General features: G+C 32.1%; 1 protein-coding gene across 5 annotated transcripts in view; it reads left to right on the top strand.

Annotated features, from left to right (window-relative positions):
* LOC120412890 (hypoxia-inducible factor 3-alpha) overlaps positions 1-20,688 on the top strand; it is a 149,906-nt gene that overhangs the window by 115,610 nt on the left and 13,608 nt on the right. For all 5 annotated transcript variants that reach the window (XM_039573519.2, XM_052710825.1, XM_039573517.2 and 2 more), the window contains 2 exons: positions 5,179-5,345; positions 11,531-11,700. In XM_039573519.2, the coding sequence (XP_039429453.1) occupies positions 5,179-5,345; positions 11,531-11,700 (337 nt within the window). The remainder of the gene's footprint in view (positions 1-5,178; positions 5,346-11,530; positions 11,701-20,688) is intronic.

Below are 20,688 nucleotides of genomic sequence, written 5' to 3' on the forward strand. Positions count from 1 at the left end.
GTCATAGACATAACATTTTATTGCTTACTTTATTGTTTTTAAATACTTTTTTTCATTTTACAATTTTTTTGGATTTTTTTAATCCAGTTGATATTTTTAGTGCCTTCAGTATACCCAAAGAAGCCATTTTACATCATCAGTTTACCCATATAATTTTCCAAACAAACGTGGCAGCTGTCCAGTCCATACAAAAATGATACATGAAAATTTAAAAAAAAAACTGTATCTTTTGAAGGAATTTTTTGATCGATTTCGTGTCTTCGGCAAAGTTAGAGGTATGGATAAGGAATAAACTGAAATAAAATTAAAATAAAATTAAAAAAAATGGTGATTTTTTATTTCACTTTCTGTCACTAAAATTTGATATGCAAAAAAAAGCTATTTTTATTTTTTCTGTTGTGTTTTAGGGGGCATCAAATACCTACTTTTTAGACATTTTCAGAACGGATGTTTTACTAGATAAGAATTGATTTTCGTAGCGTGTGTCATTGTTCCCCAGCTGTCTCATTGTTCCTGCCAAGTGCGTCTACAATGAGACAGCTGAATAACTCTGGCTGTAGACGTCAGATCGATCTCATATTTTGGGCAATGTTAGAACTCATTAAAAGAAATAAAATGCATCAAAAAACTAATTAAAATATGCTGATAAAATAAATAAAATAAATCGTTGAAGACCCCTTACCCAACCCTACTCAGAATTCCAAAAAAAACGTATTATTCATTGAAAAAAAAAACACTTAAAAAGTTTTAAGAACTCACAGAAGAACTGGGACATTTTTTAAGGAAATTTTATGTACTTTTCGAAAATACAATAACTCAGAAGGGTAATTTTTTCATCTAGAACAAAAATTTTCATTTTAAATTAACAGAATAACAGAAAACGTTATGGAATCTTCTTGAAAAATCCATTTTTGCATAAGGGTTTAATAACAGTTTATGTTATCATAACAAAAATTGTTATTGGTCTGATATTGGTTGAAAGCCAAAACAACTTTGGAATAACATTTCTTGTTATGGAAGAATACCTCCAACTGTTATTGGGTTGATCGGATTAGTTGTTAAAATAACAAAAAATAATAACAAAGATTTGTTCGAAGAATAACTAAAAATGTTAGCAGTCTGTTATTACACAAACAATCCAATAACAAAAAATTCATAACGATGAATAACAAATCTTGTTATAAATAACATTAAATATTATTGGCGTAGTGTTTTCAAACATCAAAAAATTTTATTCCCAAGTTATTTCCGTCTGCTCGGGATAACAGATTTAAAAAAAAGGTAGACATATTTAGAAATAATAACACAATATTTATTTATTTAAAAAACATCATGATTATTATTATCAATGTAAAAAAACTATAGTTTATGAATATTTGAGTTTGGCATTTTAAAACTCAATTTAAAGAAATTCCACAAAAATAAATAAAAATTCTGTACAACATTTGATTATTTTCAAAAAATAGAGTATTTTGTGGAAATTTGTGAGTACTAACAATTTTAAACTAAATACGTCTACGAAAAAACAGTTTTTTTTAAATCATTTAAAGTTTGAACCATTGATGGAAGAATCTTCATCAAAAGAATTTTTTCGAGTTTTTTTTATTCTTGTTTTATTTTATTTGATGAAATATTGTTGAGCAAATCCGTAAAGCATTACTTTTCAGTTCAGCCCATCAATTTAAAACAATCGGTTTTATTTTCATTCAATTTCATCATTATTATTTCATGCAGTTTAAAAATAAATGCTTTTTAACAATTTAATACATGATATCGTCTGATGTTAAGGGGTTACAAACATGTAAGAAATCACAAAATTTCAAATAACCAAACAAATAATGAATTCACTTAAAAGATAATTTTTAATCACTCCTGAAAATTTCATGATGATATTTCTTGAATAAACTGAGATAGAGGTGATTTAAGGGGCTACATACATGGATATCGGCAAAAAAAAGTCAGAGGTTAGTATGAGCACACACTTCAACTTTTTTAAATTCTTTTTTCAGGGTATTAAAATATACATTTTCACCTACGAGCAAAAAAAGTTTGAACATATTTGGTTGCATTACCGAGATACAGCAATTTCAAGTTAGCGGTTTCAAAAAATGGGTGCTTCGAGATCTCAACACTGTCTTGACCAAATCGGCTCAAAATTTTGGTGAAGACTCGTTGAACCGATTCCATGTGCATGAAGAAGCCCGATTTTCAAAAAAAAATATTTTTAAAAAGATTTTTGTATTGAAAAAAAGGAAATTTCAAAAATTGGGCCCGGTCATGCGTCTTGAGAGTCTGAACCTCGAATTTCAGCCAATTTCGTCCATTCCATCTCGAGATATCGTGGCACCCGTAAATCAACTCGGTGTTTAGAGAAAAACGCCAACAAAGTAAGACAGCCCGCTTTGCGCACTGCAAAATTTTGAGCATAAATCGTCTCTTACTTAGTTTAATCATGAAACATCCTCATGAAACATTCAGGATTGGTTAATAATCATATTTTGAGTGGATTAAACAATTATTCTGTAATATAAAAATGTGTGATTTTCTACATGAGACATCAAGTTGATTTACGGGTGCCACCCCAAGTAACATTTTTTTCCAGGAGTTCTACAAGAGCTCATCAAGATAGCTACAGTATATCAGTTTGGACCGCGGTAGAATAAAATTCTCTTCAAAACATCTTCAGGAGTTTGGAAGAGTACTTGAAGAGAGTTTTATCCTACCGCGGTCCAAATTGCTATACTGTAGCTATCTTGATGAGCTCTTGTAGAACTCCTGGAAAAAAATGTTACTTGGGACGATATCTGGAGATGTTATGGACCATATTAGCTGAAATTTGAGGTGAAGACTCTTAAGATGTAGTGTTGAGATATCGTGGCACCCGTTTTTTGAAACTGCTAACTTCAAATAGCTTAATCTCAGCAATGCATTCAACGAAATGTCTTCAAATTTATTTTGTTAACAGATGAAAATGTATATTTCAATGCCCTGAAAACAGATTTAGAAAAAGTTAAATTGTGTGCTCATACCAACCTCTGACATTTTTGCCGATTTACATGTATGTAACCCCTTAAATAAGACTCTCGAGCGACGGTACTATAAATCTGCATTCAGTAAAAAGTTTTTTTTGCCTATAACTCAAAAAGGCAATAAAAGAAAAAAAAATTTAAAAAGCTTTCAAAAATTACCCAAAACATGTAATGAATTTTTGCCACTTACATAAAAACAAGCTTCAAAAAAATTTTGCTTTCTTATTTTTAAAAAAGTCACAATCAAAACCATGACAAAATCTGCAAAAAAAAATCGAAAAGAAGATGTTTGAAACAGTTAAGTTTCCATTTTTTGTGAGATCATTTAACAAAAATCCTTTAAAATTCATAAAAAAAAAGTTTGGTCTCAATCGTTGATTTATTTTTTTTTTTATTTTTAATCAAAACTGGCTGAAATATGACAATTTGAAAAATACAGACACAAAACAAAAAAGGTGTTGATGAATTCTTGAGGTGGTAAGACCAGTTAACAGTTTTTTTTCAAATTCTAGAAATTAGAATTTTGGTCAATTTCACTTATGTGCATCCTCTTACGCACTATCAAGAATTTACAAGGAAAATTAGAGAAGTTTTGTCGTTAATTAAAGATTGCTTAATTATGAAACATGATATATATATTTTTTATTTAATAAATAATTAATTTGTTTCTCTGATTTTTTGCAACTGTTCCACATTCTGATATGAGAAAAAAAATAATGTCAAATTATATTTTGAGAACAATAAGAATTGTAGAAATTCAAACTCCAGTCAAAACCTTAGATTAAACATTCTGCTACCATTTTTGCAGCTTTCAGCCCATTTCAGACTGTTTAAGGAGCAGTAGAAGGCGGTGTCTTATCTAAGACAGAGAATGGACCGAAAAAAAATCCTTTTCAGGTGAAGTGGTAAAGTGGCAGCTAGAGAGAAAGAGAGAAAGCTAACAGAAAGGAATATCTCCTACCGGCTGCCCACTTAGTCAATTGAAGGATTCTGCTGAGACAGTAACTCTCGAAGCTGGTTGATGGACAACTGAAGTGGTTTTTTGGGCAATGTCGGAAAGAATATTCTTTTTTTTTGTGAGGTACTTTCCGGTTCGCGAATTCTAGAGCTGAGAAAGTCGATCGATTGTGAAGATATATTAGAATGACACGTGTCCGTCAACGAAGCCGGAGAGAAAAAATTGTTAATATTTGAAGGATTAAACAACCTTTTTGTTGCAAATTTCTTTAAATTCTTCATCTCGTTAGATAATTCCTTCAAACCACTCCCACCCCTCAAAAGCAACCTCTGTTTACAGATTTTCGCGACCAGTTCGGCGGAATCTCATTTCCTTACTTGCCATATTTTTCTCCGTTAAAAATTTGTCCAATTTAGCAAAGGATCGCACCGCGGAAGCTTCCAAGAAGTATGGCAGAACATTACTCCATCAATGAGGGATTAATTTAATTAGGATTGCTTGCAAATGTACACTGGCTGGCATTTTTGCGTTTTTGCTTGCGAGCGTTCATTTTTCGGTCCGGTACTTGAACGGTTTCCACACCACCCACAACAGCCTGAAACCTTGCCTGGTTGTGGGCTGCCCGTAAAATTTTCCACGTTCTTGCCCCGAAACCGATTGGGTTCTTCGTTTTGGGTACCGTTGGCTTGAGCGCTATTTGATTTTTGTTTGAGTGCTGAAAAGTTCAACTTTTCACTTGTTTCATAAACTAATACAAAAAAACTCGATTTTCCCAGCACTCGTCGTATTTATCCAACTCGGTAAAGCCTCGCCTGATAAATGTGCAACTCGTGCTGAAAAAAATCACAACTTTGAGAAAGTCACTCGAAATGAAACCGGAATACTCGTAATAACGGTCCCCCGGTAACGGCACGGGCAGCCTCTTCCATAATTCGTATTAATGAATTGCCAAATTAATAACAACCGCATGGGTTTCCTTCCAGCGAGCTTTTGTGCGGAATTTCGCTTGCCCCCTCATCCGTCTACTCTTATAATAATGTCAGCCATTTCCCAAGAAAAAAAGTAAAGAAATACCCACCCAGAAAAAAAAGTAAATAAAAGAAGGGATCGACGGGATGCCACTTTTCCCTCCGTAATCTGTACTCATCAAATCTTGTCATTTTTTTCCGTCTTCTTCATGATTCTTTTCAGAAATGGCCGCGAAGCGCGAAATCGAGCGGAGAAGAACCGCCGCGACAAGCTCAACGGCTCGATCCAGGAACTGTCCGGGATGGTGCCGCACGTGGCCGAATCGCCCCGCCGGATGGACAAAACCGCCGTCCTGCGGCTATCCGCCCACGCCCTGCGCGTGGACTACGGTGAGTTGTACATTTTGCTGGGTGGAAATTGATACGGGTGCGTTCGAAGGTGGTGGGGATAGGCGTTTTGTCTTTTAGGGGTTCGTTTAACTTAATTTGGTGAACTATTCACCTGGAGACAGTCTAATTGTGCAAATTTCAGTATAATTGGCGTTACTATATCAAGCTTTGTGGAAAAAAATCCTAGGTTGAGATTTAAAATCTCTTATCTTCAATGATACGACAGCAAACATCTTCGATTTTTTTATCTTTCCAGAAATACATTCAAAATTTAAAAAAAAGTTACACTTAAAAATAAGAAGGTGCTTGTCAATTTGCCAATTTCAATTGTTAGTAAGATATTAAACATTGACGGCAAAAATTGGCTCTAATTTAACTTGTTTCTATGTTACAAGTTTGAAGTGTTATTGAAACAGAAATTTGAAATATTTTGAGATTTATTAACATGTTTAGTAGAACCATTTTTGAGAAAATCTATAAAATCAATGAATCATGCTACACAATTGGAAACACAATTGAAATTTTTTAGAATAGCGATATTTTTCGAGAAATTTTATTATGTATTTTTTTTTAATTTGGATGAAAATTTGTTGGTTCATCTGCAAAATTATCGTCGATAATATTATCATCTGACGATAACGATAACGGTTATCGTTAAGGCTTCCAACTGTACGGATTTTTTCCTTACCGTACGGATTTTCGACCCTCTCCGCGGATTTTAAACAAGACGGAATTTTTGTACGGATTTTTTCGCATAGTACGAATTTGTACGGAATTTTAACAATCTTTTTAAAAAAAATCATTGCTTTTTTGATTGGGTCAAAGCTTTTGCTAATAAGACATTTTTATTTAACTGTCAGTTTAATTTTAAAGAGATAACTTGCATAATTTTCCGGGTTTTCCTCAGTTACAACTTGATTGTCAATAATTGTTCTTTTCAAATTCCTTACAAAACATATTTATCAAATAAAAGTTCAAAATACTTTCTGAAGCTTGTGAAAGTGTATCTATAGGACCTTTCCAAAAAAAGCTCTAGAAAGCAATTTTTTTTCGAAAACATTAAAATTTTCGTAATTTGTAATGTGGGTATCAAACGAAGTAAAATTTTATATGCTTTTTCAATTCATTCAAATTTTGTTGAAAAATACAAAAGTTTTCAAAAAGTACCGTATTTTTTTCGAAAATACTAAAATTTTCAAAATATGCATTATGGGTAACAAACGAAGCGAAATTGTATATGCTTTTTCAATTTATTACAGTTTTGTTGGAAAATACAACATTTTTCAAAAAGTACCGTATTATTCGAAAATACAAAAATTTTGATAATTTACAATATTGGTACCAAACAAAACGGAATTTTGTATGCTTTTTTTAGATTTTTTTTGGGAAAACCTAAAATTTTCACAAATAACCGTATTTTTTCGAAAATGCTCGAGTTTTCATAATGTACAATATGGGTATCAAACGAAGCGAGATTTGATTTGCATTAATAGAGCTTTTTCAAAAAAAAATCAAAAATTTCAGTAAAATCCGTTTTTTTCGAAAGTACTTTAATTTTTATAATTTGCAATATGGATATCAAACGAAGTGAATTTTTGCATGCCTTTTCACTCTATTAGTTTTTTTTAGATGCTAAAATTTTCACACATAACATTTTTTTTTGAAAGCACTAAAATTTTCACAAATAACCGTAATTCTTTAAAAAAACCCAATTTTTCAAACCATGCAATATCAGACAGAATCAAACAAAAAGAAATTTGGTTTGCTTTTCACAAAAATATAACAAAAAAAGCTTGAATAAAGTGAAAAACAATAAAGAATTTCGTTTCGCTTGATACTCATATTGCATATTTTTCTTTCGAAACAATACACTATTTTGTGATTTTTTTTTTGGATTTTCAAAAGAAAGCTCTTTAAATGAGAAAAAGTTAACAAAATTTCGCTTCGCTGCATATTTAGAAAATTTAGGTATTTTCGAAAAATACGGTAATTTGTGAAAAATTGTATTTAAAAAAAACTATATTATTGTGAAACAGCAAACCAAATTTCCCTTCGTTTGATACCTTTATTGCATATTTTGAAAATTTGAATATTTTCGAAAAAATACGATTGTTTAAAATTTAATGTTTTCAATAAAATCTAATCAATTATAAAAGCATGCAAAATTTCACTTCGTTTGATACCCATATTGCAAATTATGGAAAACTTAAGTATTTTCGAAAAATACGGTTATGAGTGAAAAATTCTATATTTTCAAAAACTATATTTTTAATTGTGGAAAGACAAACCAAATTTTCCTTCGTTTGATATATTGCATATTTTGAAAATTTGAGTATTTTCGAAAAAATACAGTAAATTGTGAAAATTATAGTATTTTCAAAAAAAAGTAATTTAAAATGAAAATGCATGAAAAATATCACTTCGTTTGATACCAATATTGCAAATAATGATAAATTAAGTATTTTCGAAAAATACGGTAATTTGTGAAAATTTTCAAAAAAATATATTATTGTGAAAAGACAAACCAAATTTTGCTTCGTTTGATATCCATACGGTAATTTGTGAAAATTTTATCATTTTCAAAAAAAGTCTTTTAAAATGAAAATTCATGCAAAATTTCACTTCGATTGATACCCATATTGCAAATCATGAAAATTTGAGTACTTGTGAGTAATTTTCAAAGAATATGTAATTTTTTTTTTAAACTTCATCATCCCGGTACGAGAATCGAACTCACGACCTCTGGATTGGAAATCCAGCACGCCGTTAGTCGAAACCCATCCCCTACCGGTCAGTATTCCCAGTGAACAGATTAACTCTTTGAAGGGATCTGACTTTGCCGAGCCAGACAGGAATCGAACCCATCACCTTCCGCTTACAAGGCGAAACCCATAACCTCACGACCACGGAAGCTGGACTAATTAGTGAAAGCATTGGAAATATAACAAGATATGGTTGAATTAATCGATTTTAGAATGATTTTAGAAATGAGTTATTGTCCATTATCGGCGATAAGATTACCGCCGATAGAATTATCGAAATAACGATAACAATAACGATCGATTATCGTTATCGTCTATCCCCTGTCCGACCCAATAACATAACTCGAAATTTGGCACATTTTGACCTAAAATTCATCCAAAAATTATTTTTTAAAAATAACTGAAGTGTAAAGTTTGGCAAAATATTGTGTTTTAAATAAAAAATTCATTGATTATTTTTTTATTTGTTTTACATTTATCTATTTTTCAAATAGACCTAAAGGTCTATTAGAAAAAAAAAACAACTTGATCTTCAACTTTTCTGAAGACACCAAATCGATCAGAAAATATCTTCTGAAGATAAAGATTTTCGAATATTTGTAAATCACTTTTTTATGGACGGTCTTCCTAAATTGTATGGAGATAGCAATGACGCAAAATGGCTTATTTGGACATACGAATCGATGGACAAAGTTTAATCCAAATAAACAATTCTAATGAGAATTATTTCGAAAAAAAGTACACGGAAAAAATGCCGGTTTTCTATAGCTTTTTTTACAAAACTCAATTTCCCCAAAATCTGTTTTTTTATTTTCGAGATTTTTTGATATGTTTTAAGGAACAAAAACCCACAACTTTTGAGCCATTGAGAAGTATTATCAAAAATTCAGCTGCATAGTTAGAATTTTTTGGAAAAATAGTATTTTTTGGGAAAATCTAGATTTCAAACATAAATTATGTTTGACCTATCTTTTTGCCTTCCTCACCTTACTGAGGAATGGATATAAAATCACTCGAAAAACGAAATTCTTAATTTGACCTCCTAGACCCACCTACATGTATACATATCGACTCAGAATCAAATTTTGAACAAATGTCTGTGTGTGTGGTGGGATGTCGATAAAAAAAATGCACTGAGTTTTCTCGGCTTTGGCTGACCCGATTTGGACCGTTTTGGTCTCATTTGATCCGTCTTGGGGTCCCCTAAGTCACTATCTATAAATGGTGATGTTTAGTTAAGTACTTCAAAATTTATGCTAAAAAATAATTTTAACAAAAGTTCGGAAGATTGTAAAAAGGGTGGTTTTTGTAAGAAACCTCGTCATCTTATACATTTTTAGAAAGGTTTTCGAAAGACCTTTTCAACGAGTTCAAAAGATTGAAGATCTATCAACCCTATTTAAAGTTATAAGCACTTAAGTGTTATTTGTGAACTTTGTGGAGGCCGGATCTCAGATATTACTTAGCATTACACTCTAAATGTGAGGAAGGCATCAACCACCTAATGGTGGTTTAAGTAACGTAAAGTAATGTAAAATTGAATTTGAAATACGGATTTCGGGAAATTGAGTTGTGAAAAAAAAGTTAATTAAAATCTGACATTTTTTTTCAGTGTGCCTATTGTTTCTGAATAGTCCTACCTACAATACCTACTACTTTGCCGAAGACAATTGATCAAAAACTTTCACAAATAAGCTAAATAAATATGTTAATCTAAAACTGGAGTGGATTTTTTTTAACTAGAACAAATGGTAACCAACAGGGCTGCGGAGTCGGGTCATATTTCAAACGACTCCGACTCCGACTCCGACTCCGGCTTTCTCAGACTAGCCGACTCCGACTCCGACTCCGGCCTACCAACTCTAGCCGACTCCGACTCCGACTCCGACTCCAGCTTTCAACAAATGGTTGGCTCCGACTCCGACTCCGACTCCACATATTTTTAAATGTTTCAAAAGTTAGTCAACTATTATTAGTTAATTATTTTTAAAACATTGATAAATAAAATTATTTAAATACTCTCTAAGCGTCATGTTTTTTTTTCAAGAAAAATAAGTTCGAATCACAAAACGAAAAAAAAGTTTCTACACAGAAAAAAAAATCATGGTAATATTACATCTGGGAAGGGGTACATCTTTTATGTCAGAAAAAAGGTGTAATTTTACCCCTGGAAATGTGTAATTTTACCACTTTTCTGGTGTAACGTCACTTTTTCAGTCTAAATTGAGGTACAATTACATCATAAAAGAGGTAATATTCAACCTTCCAAAATTAAAGCTTCCAAATTTACATTATTTTTTTCTGTGTAGGTTACAAGTTTTATACGTTATGGAAACGGAAATCGAAAAATATCTTCAGTTTTAGAGGCATTTTGAAAAGAACAGTTTTGTAAATAAATTTGGAATTATTTGCTTAACCTCAAATTTGCAAATAATGTATTCAAAGCTAATAAATTTGAATATTAAATTGTTACTTTTGAATGAATAATTAAAAGAAACCTGGCCTTAATGATCTATTGAACATTAAAATTTAATTTGCTCTTTTTCAGGCTGACATTTATAAGAAGCACAGTGACAGGCACCTTGTTTTTAAATTACAATTTTAAACGAAACATTTTTTTTTGTTTTTTTTTACATGGACATCACGCCATGGCGGAAGGAGATTATTATTGCAAATCAATGTTGAAGAGTGAAATAACACAATTAGAGCTTTCCAATAACAATAAAAAGCTTCAAAAACATAATGGCATCTAATAAATCTCTTTAAAAAAATGAAAAAATGGCGACGCATTGCATGCGACGTAAAAAACAATTAAAAACATAAGAAGTTTTGTAAATCAAGCTGTTGTATAGTAAATACTGAACAATAAAAAAACATATTTTTTGTTGAATTAAAGATAACTCCGACTCCGGGTTATCAGAAATCTTCGGCTCCGACTCCGACTCCGACTCCAGCTCTTAAAATTTAGCCGACTCCGGCTCCGACTCCGACTCCAGCTGTTCCAGTTTTGACGACTCCGACTCCGACTCCGACTCCAGGTCCCCAAAAAGACCCGACTCCACCGACTCCGGCTCCGACTCCGACTCCGACTCCACAGCCCTGGTAACCAATGACACTATGCCATTTTATTTTAGCGAACGATGGTGCCATCATAAACCAAACCTACATAAACTGTTCATTATGTTCGCGCTAACAGTAAATTCCAGCAAAGGCCCATAACACTCTGCCCTTTCCCGCGCACACAAACACCCCCTCACACATGATCGATTCCGAAAATATTTATTGCCCTCTCTTTTAGTAATGATGTTACCCTTTAACCTTCTGTTCTGTTCTATCTCCCCCTTTTTTTTGCAAGCTAATACATATACACTGTGTGACATTTGCTCAACTCATCAACTTTCCCATTAATGCGTTCGTTCGCAGTGTTTGGCAAGACCAGCCCCAAACCGGAGACCAAGCCGGTGGTGGTCCAGCAGCCGGAGGTGCAGGACACGCTGTTCCGGATGCTGAACGGGTTCCTGCTGACGGTCACGTGCCGCGGCCAGATCGTGCTGGTGTCCGCCTCGGTCGAGCAGTTCCTCGGCCACTGTCAGGTGAGATTATGTTGGGAAATAGTACTACATTGTCTGGCCTAAAGTGCAGCTTGCAACCCACTATCAGTGTTTGCTTTTCCGTCTTTGATTAAGTGGCGAAAGGGTGGTCAGTATTTGCCCCCAAGTCTATTACAGTTTGCTACAATTTGCAGCGCCACTTGTGGCGTAGAGTCGTAGAGCGATTGCTGCACACTTTGCCTGATGGACTGTTCAGGACTTGCTGTCATCCTACACGGTAGCACGTACTTCACTACGGTTGGCGATGATAATAAGTGCAAATTGCGTAGTACAATTACAACGCTGGTACAGTTGTTCTCGGATGTTTAACAATATTTATTCAAAGTTATGAGAAGGTAGCAAACAAATAGAGCACTTGAAAAGCAAATCAACACTTCAGCAAACGTGCTTTCAAACATTGTGGAAAGGGGTACACATTTGTTTTTTTTCTATAAAATTATTATTTTCTAAAAAATATTACTTAACTATTTTATTTGAACTCGCTTTTACGCTGATTTTACTACTCGAGCAACCATCCGGCTATGAGCTGTTTTATATAATACAAGTTGCTATTTAACTCGGTTGGTAATATTGATTTTATTCTTCTGAGCAATATTTAAATATCAACCAAATTAGACCACAAAATTTTCGTAAAAGAGCAATTCTCTGAGATTTGAATCTTTTTTGGAGCCTTTGGTATGCCCAAAGCAGCCATTTTGCATCATTAGTTTGTCAATATAATTTTCAATACAAATTTGGTTGCCGTCCATAAAAATTTGGTGTATGAAAATTTAATCTGTATCTTTTGAAGGAATTTTTTTGATCGATTTGGTGTCTTCGGCAAAGATATAGGTATGGATATGGACTACACTGAAAAAAAAAGGAACACGGTAAAAAAAGCTTAGTGATTTTTAATTTCACTTTTTGTCACTTAAATTTGATTTGCAAAAATCACTATTTTTTTCATTTTCTGTTTTTTTGCGGACATCAAGTGTCAACTTTTCAGAAATTTCCAGAACGGGCACAATTCTTTGACTCAGTTATGATTTTTTGAATCAATACTGATTTAAAAAAAAAATTGGAATATTGGTCGCAACATTTTTTCAACTTCATTTTTCGATGTTAAAATCGAATTTTCAATCAAAAAGTACTTAAGTGAAATTTTGATAAAGTGCACCATTTTCGATTTATAGCCATTTTTAAGAAACTTTTTTTGAAAATAGCCGTAATTTTTCATTTTTTTTATTAGTGCTCATGTTTGCCCACTTTTGAAAAAAATATTTTTGAAAAGCTGAGAATATACCATTCAAAGGTTGAAATTTGATGTTTTCTAAGTGTCACCCAAACAACCCCCATTTTCTAATGTCGATATCTCAGCAACTAATGGTCCGATTTTCAATGTTAAAATATGCAGCATTCGTGAAATTTTCCAATCTTTTCGAAAAAAAATATTTTCAAAAAATAATTTAATCAAGACTAATATTTCAAAAGGGTCAAACATTCAATATTACGCCCTTTGGAAATGTTAGTCTTAATTTGAAATTTTTCAAAATATTTTTTCCGAAAAGATTGAAAGATTTCACGAATGTTTTATATTTTAACATTGTAAAACGGGCCATTGCTTGCTGAGATATCGACATTAGAGTATGGTGGGTTGTTTGGGTGAGACTAAGAACATCAATTTTCGTGTTTTTAAATCTTTGCATGGCAATATCTCAGCAACTAAGGGTCGTATCAACAAAGTTGAAAAAGGCAAAATACGGAAAATTTTCTCATGTTTTCAAAAATATTTTTTTTTTAAAGAAGGCAAACATGGCCAATAATTTTAATAAATAAATAAATAACCGCGGCTATTTCGAATAAAGTAACCTAAAAATGGCTATAACTTGCAAACAGAGCACTTTATCAAAATTTCACTAAGCTAATTTTTGATAGCAAATTCGCTTTTACATCGAAAAAAAGAAAGTTGAAAAATTTTTGCTACCAATATTTCGATTTTTTGAAAAAATCTGTACTGAATCAAAAAATCATGACTCGGTCAAATATTTTTTGCCTATTCTGGAAATTTCTGAAAAGTTGGCATTTGATATCCTCTAAAACATATCAGAAAATGAAAAAAAAATAAAATAGTGTTTTTTGCAAATCAAGTTTAAGTGACAAAAAGGAAAAATAAAAATCACCATTTTTTTTACCGTGTATCGTATTTTAAGTGTTGTCCTAATCCATAACTAAAACTTTGTTGAAATTGGTAATCAAAACATTCCTTCAAAAGACACAGATTTTTGAAATTTCATTTATCAATTTTGTTTGGACAGCTGCCAAATTTGTATGGAAAATTATTTAGAGAAATTAATGATGCAAAAATCAAAATTAAAAAAAGACCGATTTCGAAGAGAATTGCTCATAATAATTATTTTTATATTATTACTCGATCTTTTAACAAATAAAAAAATATTTTTTTAAGAATTTATAAAAAAAATTATGTTGAATTCTCATGAATTTAGAAAACTAAATCAAGAAATATTGCTAAATTACCTCTGTGTCACCAAAACATGCTTTGCATTGACGATCATAATGGTACTTAAATTACATCATTCGCACATTTTTTAAGATGTGTTGGTGTAAACAAAATTTATTCTTTTTTTAAGCCGTGAACATTTGAAAAGAACAATTTTACCTTCAGACTAAAAAAAAAAATGGAAACTGCTGTTTTTGGTGGAACCTTTAATTCTAATGTTCTTTAATGTTTATGAGAAAATCATTTGAAGTTTTTTCTGCAAATTAACGCAGAAAAAAAATGATTATAATATTCATCAGACATTTTTATACATTTTTTTTTTCCTAAAACTACACAAAAACTTCATGATTCGAATTCCCGAAAGCTTCGAAACCCGGACATCACATCTTGTTTTATCAATTATTTGGGTATATGTTTGCATAATAATTGTCAAAACTGTGTTGTATGATAAATTCTAACATTAACTTTTATTTCAAGTTTTTTTGGTCCCTGTATGCAATGCCACAACAATTTTATTAAATAAAATTATAAGTTTACCAAAAAATTTAAACATTTCACTGAAATATTTCATAGGCGTCCGAAGCACCGGAAAGGCTAACCAGAAATGTATGGTTCTGATTTCCTTAAATTCTAGCAAATTTTTATACAATATATCGATGTTTTATGTTAAAACCTATTCATATATTTATAAGAAGTTCTCAATTCTTATAAATTTGTGAGATTCAGTAGAAAAATCGAGTGTCCGGAATTAAAAGCAAAAGTGTCCGGATTTCGAATCAGCTTTGAGCAGTGTCCGGGATTCGAAGCACAACAAGTCATTTTAATTTTGAAATGCTGAGGAAAACTGGTTAGAAAAGACATATTTTGCATGCATTCTCTTGTGTCCGGATTTGGAATCATGACGTTAACTTTTTCAAAAAAAAAAAATTACGTGAAATTGCAATAATTCGTGATGGTTAAAAGCAAACCTTGGAAATTTATTTAGTTTTAGTTATTTTCTGCTCTACAACTTTGTAGAACATTATAAAACAAAATATAAAACATTTTTTTTATTCTAAATGGATTGTCCACGCTCCATACAAAAAAGATTTCATTGGTGAGCAATTCCAGCCCAAAACAGGAATTTTTTAGGTACTTTTTTCTCGACCCTCTCCGATTCCAATGAAACTTTGTAGACATGTTATCCTAGGCCTATATAAGCCATTTTTGTGTATATGGAGCTAATAGTACTCGAAAATAACATTTGAGAAGGGCGTAAGGTATTTAAATATTTAAATATTTTTGTATTTTGTAATTTAAAAATTACTGTATCTCGAAGCCGTTGCGTTGTATCAAAAAGTGGTCAAAGACAAACTTGTAGGAAATTTGACGGGCTTTTCGTAAAAAATACACTGAAACAAAAAAACACTCCACTTTTATGAGATTTTTTGATTTTTATGTTTAAAAGTCAAATTTGAAGGTGAGCCCACGATTTTTTTTCGTTCAAATTTTTTGTGAAAATAGTCTAAAATATTACAAAAAGACTCACGAAAAATGCAGGATGGAGCAACTCACCTAAAAAAACAAAAATCATTTACTGAAACTGTTTTTTTTTCAAAAGTGCTCTAAACATCAAAATTTTCAAAATCCGAACAAGAGAGTCGATTCTCCAGACAATTTTACATAAAAGTCTCCATATTGACAATTGTCCTAAGTCCAATCCAGCGGTTTTAAAAATAAAAATGTTGAAAAAATAGTATTTTTGTTGGTTTTTCACAATTTCTCTATGACAGACTTGATTTTTCAGTCTCGAAAATATTTTTACCGGAAAGCTCGTCCAATTTCCCATAAGTTTGTCTTTGACCACATTTCAATTGGATGTAGGGGAGAGTGGGGAGACTTGATCCCCTTTTTTTGTATCGCACATAACTCTGTCAATTTCTCACAAAACTGTGATCTTTTTGCATGAATTGAAAGCTTAAACATTCAACTATGTTTGGCTGATAAGGGTATTTCATCAGATAAACTCTTAGAAAAATGCCAAGCGTTTTAAAAAAATATTTTAAACCGGCATTTTCAAAATGTTGGGGGTAATTTGATCCCCCTTTCAACATTTTGAAGAAATCTTAAGCAAAATGTTTCTTATTAATCCAAACTTTTAATTTTCTATAAGATACAGCAATTTCACATTAAACCTGTACGTTTGTGTTCAAAATACAACAAGTTTAGCATGTAAAATATTAAAAAACTTAAAATTTTCTTTTTAAGACCAAAATTGAGCATGTTTACAAAAGCTGGTCATTTTTGTTTACAAAACTTTTGAAAAATGGTTCAAACTGCAGTTAGTTATGTACAACTATACTAAAGGAAACTATGTACGAAAACCCAGCCCAATTATTTAATCTTGAGGCTAATTCCAGTGACTGTAAAAATGCAGGGATCAAGTCTCCCTAAACGCACTTTTTAAAACAATTCATTGTAAAAATAGTATGACGATAAATTTAACGTCAAATGAGTAAGGGTTTTGGAGTTGATATGTTTATCAAACAATTCATGTATAAAAAATATTTTTTTGAATAATTTTTGAGTGTTTTCTATACTTATCAAAACAAAGAAAAAAGATCTCTTGGAAGTTTTTGGCAGCACTTTTTAGAAAAATGTGTGTAACTCAATCTAAACATTTTTTATTTTTTTTTTCTTTGTTTTCTACAATGAGTTTTAGTCAATTTCGCACAACTTTCCAGAACAAAGCTAATTGTTTTACTCACATGCTGACGAGATACAGGCTTGGGATCAAGTCTCCCCGGGGATCAAGTCTCCCCACTCTCCCCTATGGGCTTACAGATATTAGCTAATTACATTGCTCATAACTGAAAACATAATATTTTTTCAGTGTAGTATAGTAACCTGGATAGTAAATTAGCTTATATCTGTAAGCCCATGTATCCAATTGAAATGTGGTCAAAGACAAACTTATGGGAAATTGGACGAGCATTCCGGTAAAAATATTTTCGAGACTGAAAAATCAAGTCTGTCATATAGAAATTACGAAAAACCATCAAAAAACCTATTTTTTCAACATTTTTATTTTTAAAACCGCTGTAACTTCACAAGGATTGGACTTAGGACAATGGTCAATATGGAGACTTTTATGTAAAATTGTCTGGAGAATCAACTCTCGTGTTCGGATTTTGAAAATTTTTATGTTTAGAGCACTTTTGAAAAAACAGTTTCAGTAAATGATTTTTGTATTTTTTCAGGTGAGTTGCTCCATCCATGCATTTTTCGTGAGTCTTTTTGTAGCATCTTAGGCTATTTTCATAAAAATTGTCCTCCAAAAAAGGGGGTTGGGGGGGGGGGGTCTGAAAGTTCAAAAAAGTGTCCACGTAGTTTATGGATGGTCCATATCTTCATAAATTCATATGACAGAAAAAAGTTGATTTTGGGAGGTTGAAAACTTGGTTGTTTGAATATTACCTTTTTTTTTAATTTTACGTAAAAAATGTGAACCTGATGAATATTATGGACGCTCCCTTGAAAAGTTATTCATAAATGTTTGATTCTGGGGTGTAAAAGTAAATCATCGACAAAAAATACTTTTTCGCTCGTAGGCTGCCATTTACACCAAAACTAATATTTCTTCAAATTTCTTTCGACGTTCCATAGGGATTGAGTTGGGCTACAATGTCCTTTTATTAGATTTGACCAAAATTTAGAATATACCCAGAATCCAGGGCTGTCTCATTGTTCCCCACTCATGTTAGCCAATGGGTAACAATGAGACACTTTGATTTTTCTTCATTAAACATTTCAAAATCCATGTAAATTTTTCAAAACATGAATTGAAACTGATTTTTGGCATATTTATAGAGTCTTAACTTCATTTAACCAGACATACAAAGTTATTTGGTATAAATATATGGATTTTACAAAATTTAAATACTTTTTAGTATAACCTTTGTTAATTAAAGTTTCATGTTGGCAAAATTGCTTTAAAATGTTCAAGGCAAGTCACCAGTAATGGAACAATACAAAAACGTGATGTTTTACTAGAAAAGTATTGACTTTCGTAGAGTGTCTCATTGTTCCCCAGCTGTCTCATTGTTCCTGCCAAGTGCGTCTACAATGAGACAGTTGAATAACTCTGACTGTAGATGTCGTATCGATCTCATATTTTGGTCAATGTTTGAACACACTAAAAGAAAGAAAATGCAACAAAAAGCTCATTAAAACATGCTGATGAAAAAATTAGAAAAATCGTTGAAAGTTGAAAACCAAAAGTGTCTCATTGATGACTACCCTACCCTACGTAAAATAAAATCGTCAAAGCATCTTTTTAATTGGTGGCACAGAGGTAATTAAGCAATATTTCAACTTCTATTTAAGCCCTTCAAATTTATGAGAATGCAACATGAATTGTTTTATAAATACTTGAAAATAATTTTATATTCGTGAAAAAATCGAAAAATTGTATAAAAAGAGCTAAACCGAAACAAGTTCTTCGATCAAACTCAAGATTTTTTCTGGGGATTCCTCGGCCAATTTCGCAGTTTCAGTGAAAGTTGTTGATTTTCTCCAATTTTTATTTAAAAAAAATCATATCCCGGGAACCTACGCATCGACATCTCAATTTTTTAAGTATGGGGTAATTCTCCGCCAACTCACACAGCAGTTGCCCCGACCCCTCTTCGATTTGCGTGAAACTTTGTCCTAAGGGGTAACTTTTGTCCCTGATCACGAATCCGAGGTCCGTTTTTTGATATCTCGTGACGGAGGGGCGGTACGACCCCTTCCATTTTTGAACATGTGAAAAAAGAGGTGTTTTTCAATAATTTGCAGCCTGAAACGGTGATGAGATAGAAATTTGGTGTCAAAGGGACTTTTGTGTAAAATTAGACGCCCGATTTGATGGCGTACTCAGAATTCCGAATAAACGTATTTTTTATCGAAAAAAACACTAAAAAAGTTTTAAAAATTCTCCCATTTTCCGTTACTCGACTGTAAAAAATTTTGGAACATGTCATTTTATGGGAAATTTAATGTACTTTTCGAATCTACATTGTCCCAGAAGGGTCATTTTTTCATTTAGAACAAAATTTTTCATTTTAAAATTTCGTGTTTTTTCTAACTTTGCAGGGTTATTTTTTAGAGTGTAACAATGTTCCACAAAGTTGTAGAGCAGACAATTGCAAAAATTTTGATATATAGACATAAGGGGTTTGCTTATAACCATCACGAGTTATCGCGATTTTACGAAAAAAAGTTTTGAAAAAGTTGGTCGTCATCGATCATGGCCATTCATGGTCACCCGCGACAGACACGGACGACGAAACAAAGAGAAACGCAAAAATTAACTTTTTCAAAACTTTTTTTCGTAAAATCGTGATAACTCGTGATGTTTATAAGCAAACCCCTTATGTCTATACATCAAAATTTTTGTAATTGTCTGCTCTACAACTTTGTAGAACATTGTTACACTCTAAAAAATAACCCTGCAAAGTTAGAAAAAACACGAAATTTTAAAATGAAAATTTTTGTTCTAAATGAAAAAATGACCCTTCTGGGACAATGTAGATTCGAAAAGTACATTAAATTTCCCATAAAATGACATGTTCCAAAATTTTTTACAGTCGAGTAACGGAAAATGGGAGAATTTTTAAAACTTTTTTAGTGTTTTTTTCGATGAAAAATACGTTTTTTCGGAATTCTGAGTACGCCATCAAATCGGGCGTCTAATTTTACATAAAAGTCCCTTTGACACCAAATTTCTATCTCATCACCGTTTCAGGCTGCAAATTGTTGAAAAACACCTCTTTTTTCGCATGTTCAAAAATGGAAGGGGTCGTACCGCCCCTCCGTCACGAGATATCAAAAAACGGACCTCGGATTCGTGATCAGGGACAAAAGTTACCCCTTAGGACAAAGTTTCACGCAAATCGAAGAGGGGTCGGGGCAACTTTTCCCGATTTCGTGTGAGTTGGTAGAGAATTACCCTATGTTTTGTGAAATTTCCCGAGTAATCCGATAAAAATATTTTCTGACGTTGGAATTGCAAGTTTTTAAACAACTTTTTCAAATATTAAGCTGATTTCTTGGACATTAAACTAATTTTTTTTTCTTGAAAGGCTGAATTATCACATTTCATTTGCGTCGAAGGTAGCTAAAATCGGTTAAAATGGATCGGAGTTATGATTTTTTTGATGAGGTTTTCTTGTATTGTTAAAATTTGATCCTTGATTTGTTGAGTCCCTCGGTAACAAAACCAGAATGTCTTTGAAAACTGAAAAAAAATCATAAGATAAGCTCTTTGTGAATGAAAAATGTTACAGCAAATCGTTAGCAAATAAATCACAATTGAAAATGATAAGAAATATACATGCTATTTTGGCACAACCTCGCACCCCAAGAAATTTCACGTTCTGACACAGACAGCCTGACGAAATTTCGCTGAGATAATCCTTGACCTGCTGCAAAAAATAAGCCCGCCAAAATAT

Source organism: Culex pipiens, chromosome 3, assembly GCF_016801865.2.
Source record: "Culex pipiens pallens isolate TS chromosome 3, TS_CPP_V2, whole genome shotgun sequence".
Taxonomy (NCBI): Eukaryota; Metazoa; Arthropoda; class Insecta; order Diptera; family Culicidae; genus Culex; species Culex pipiens.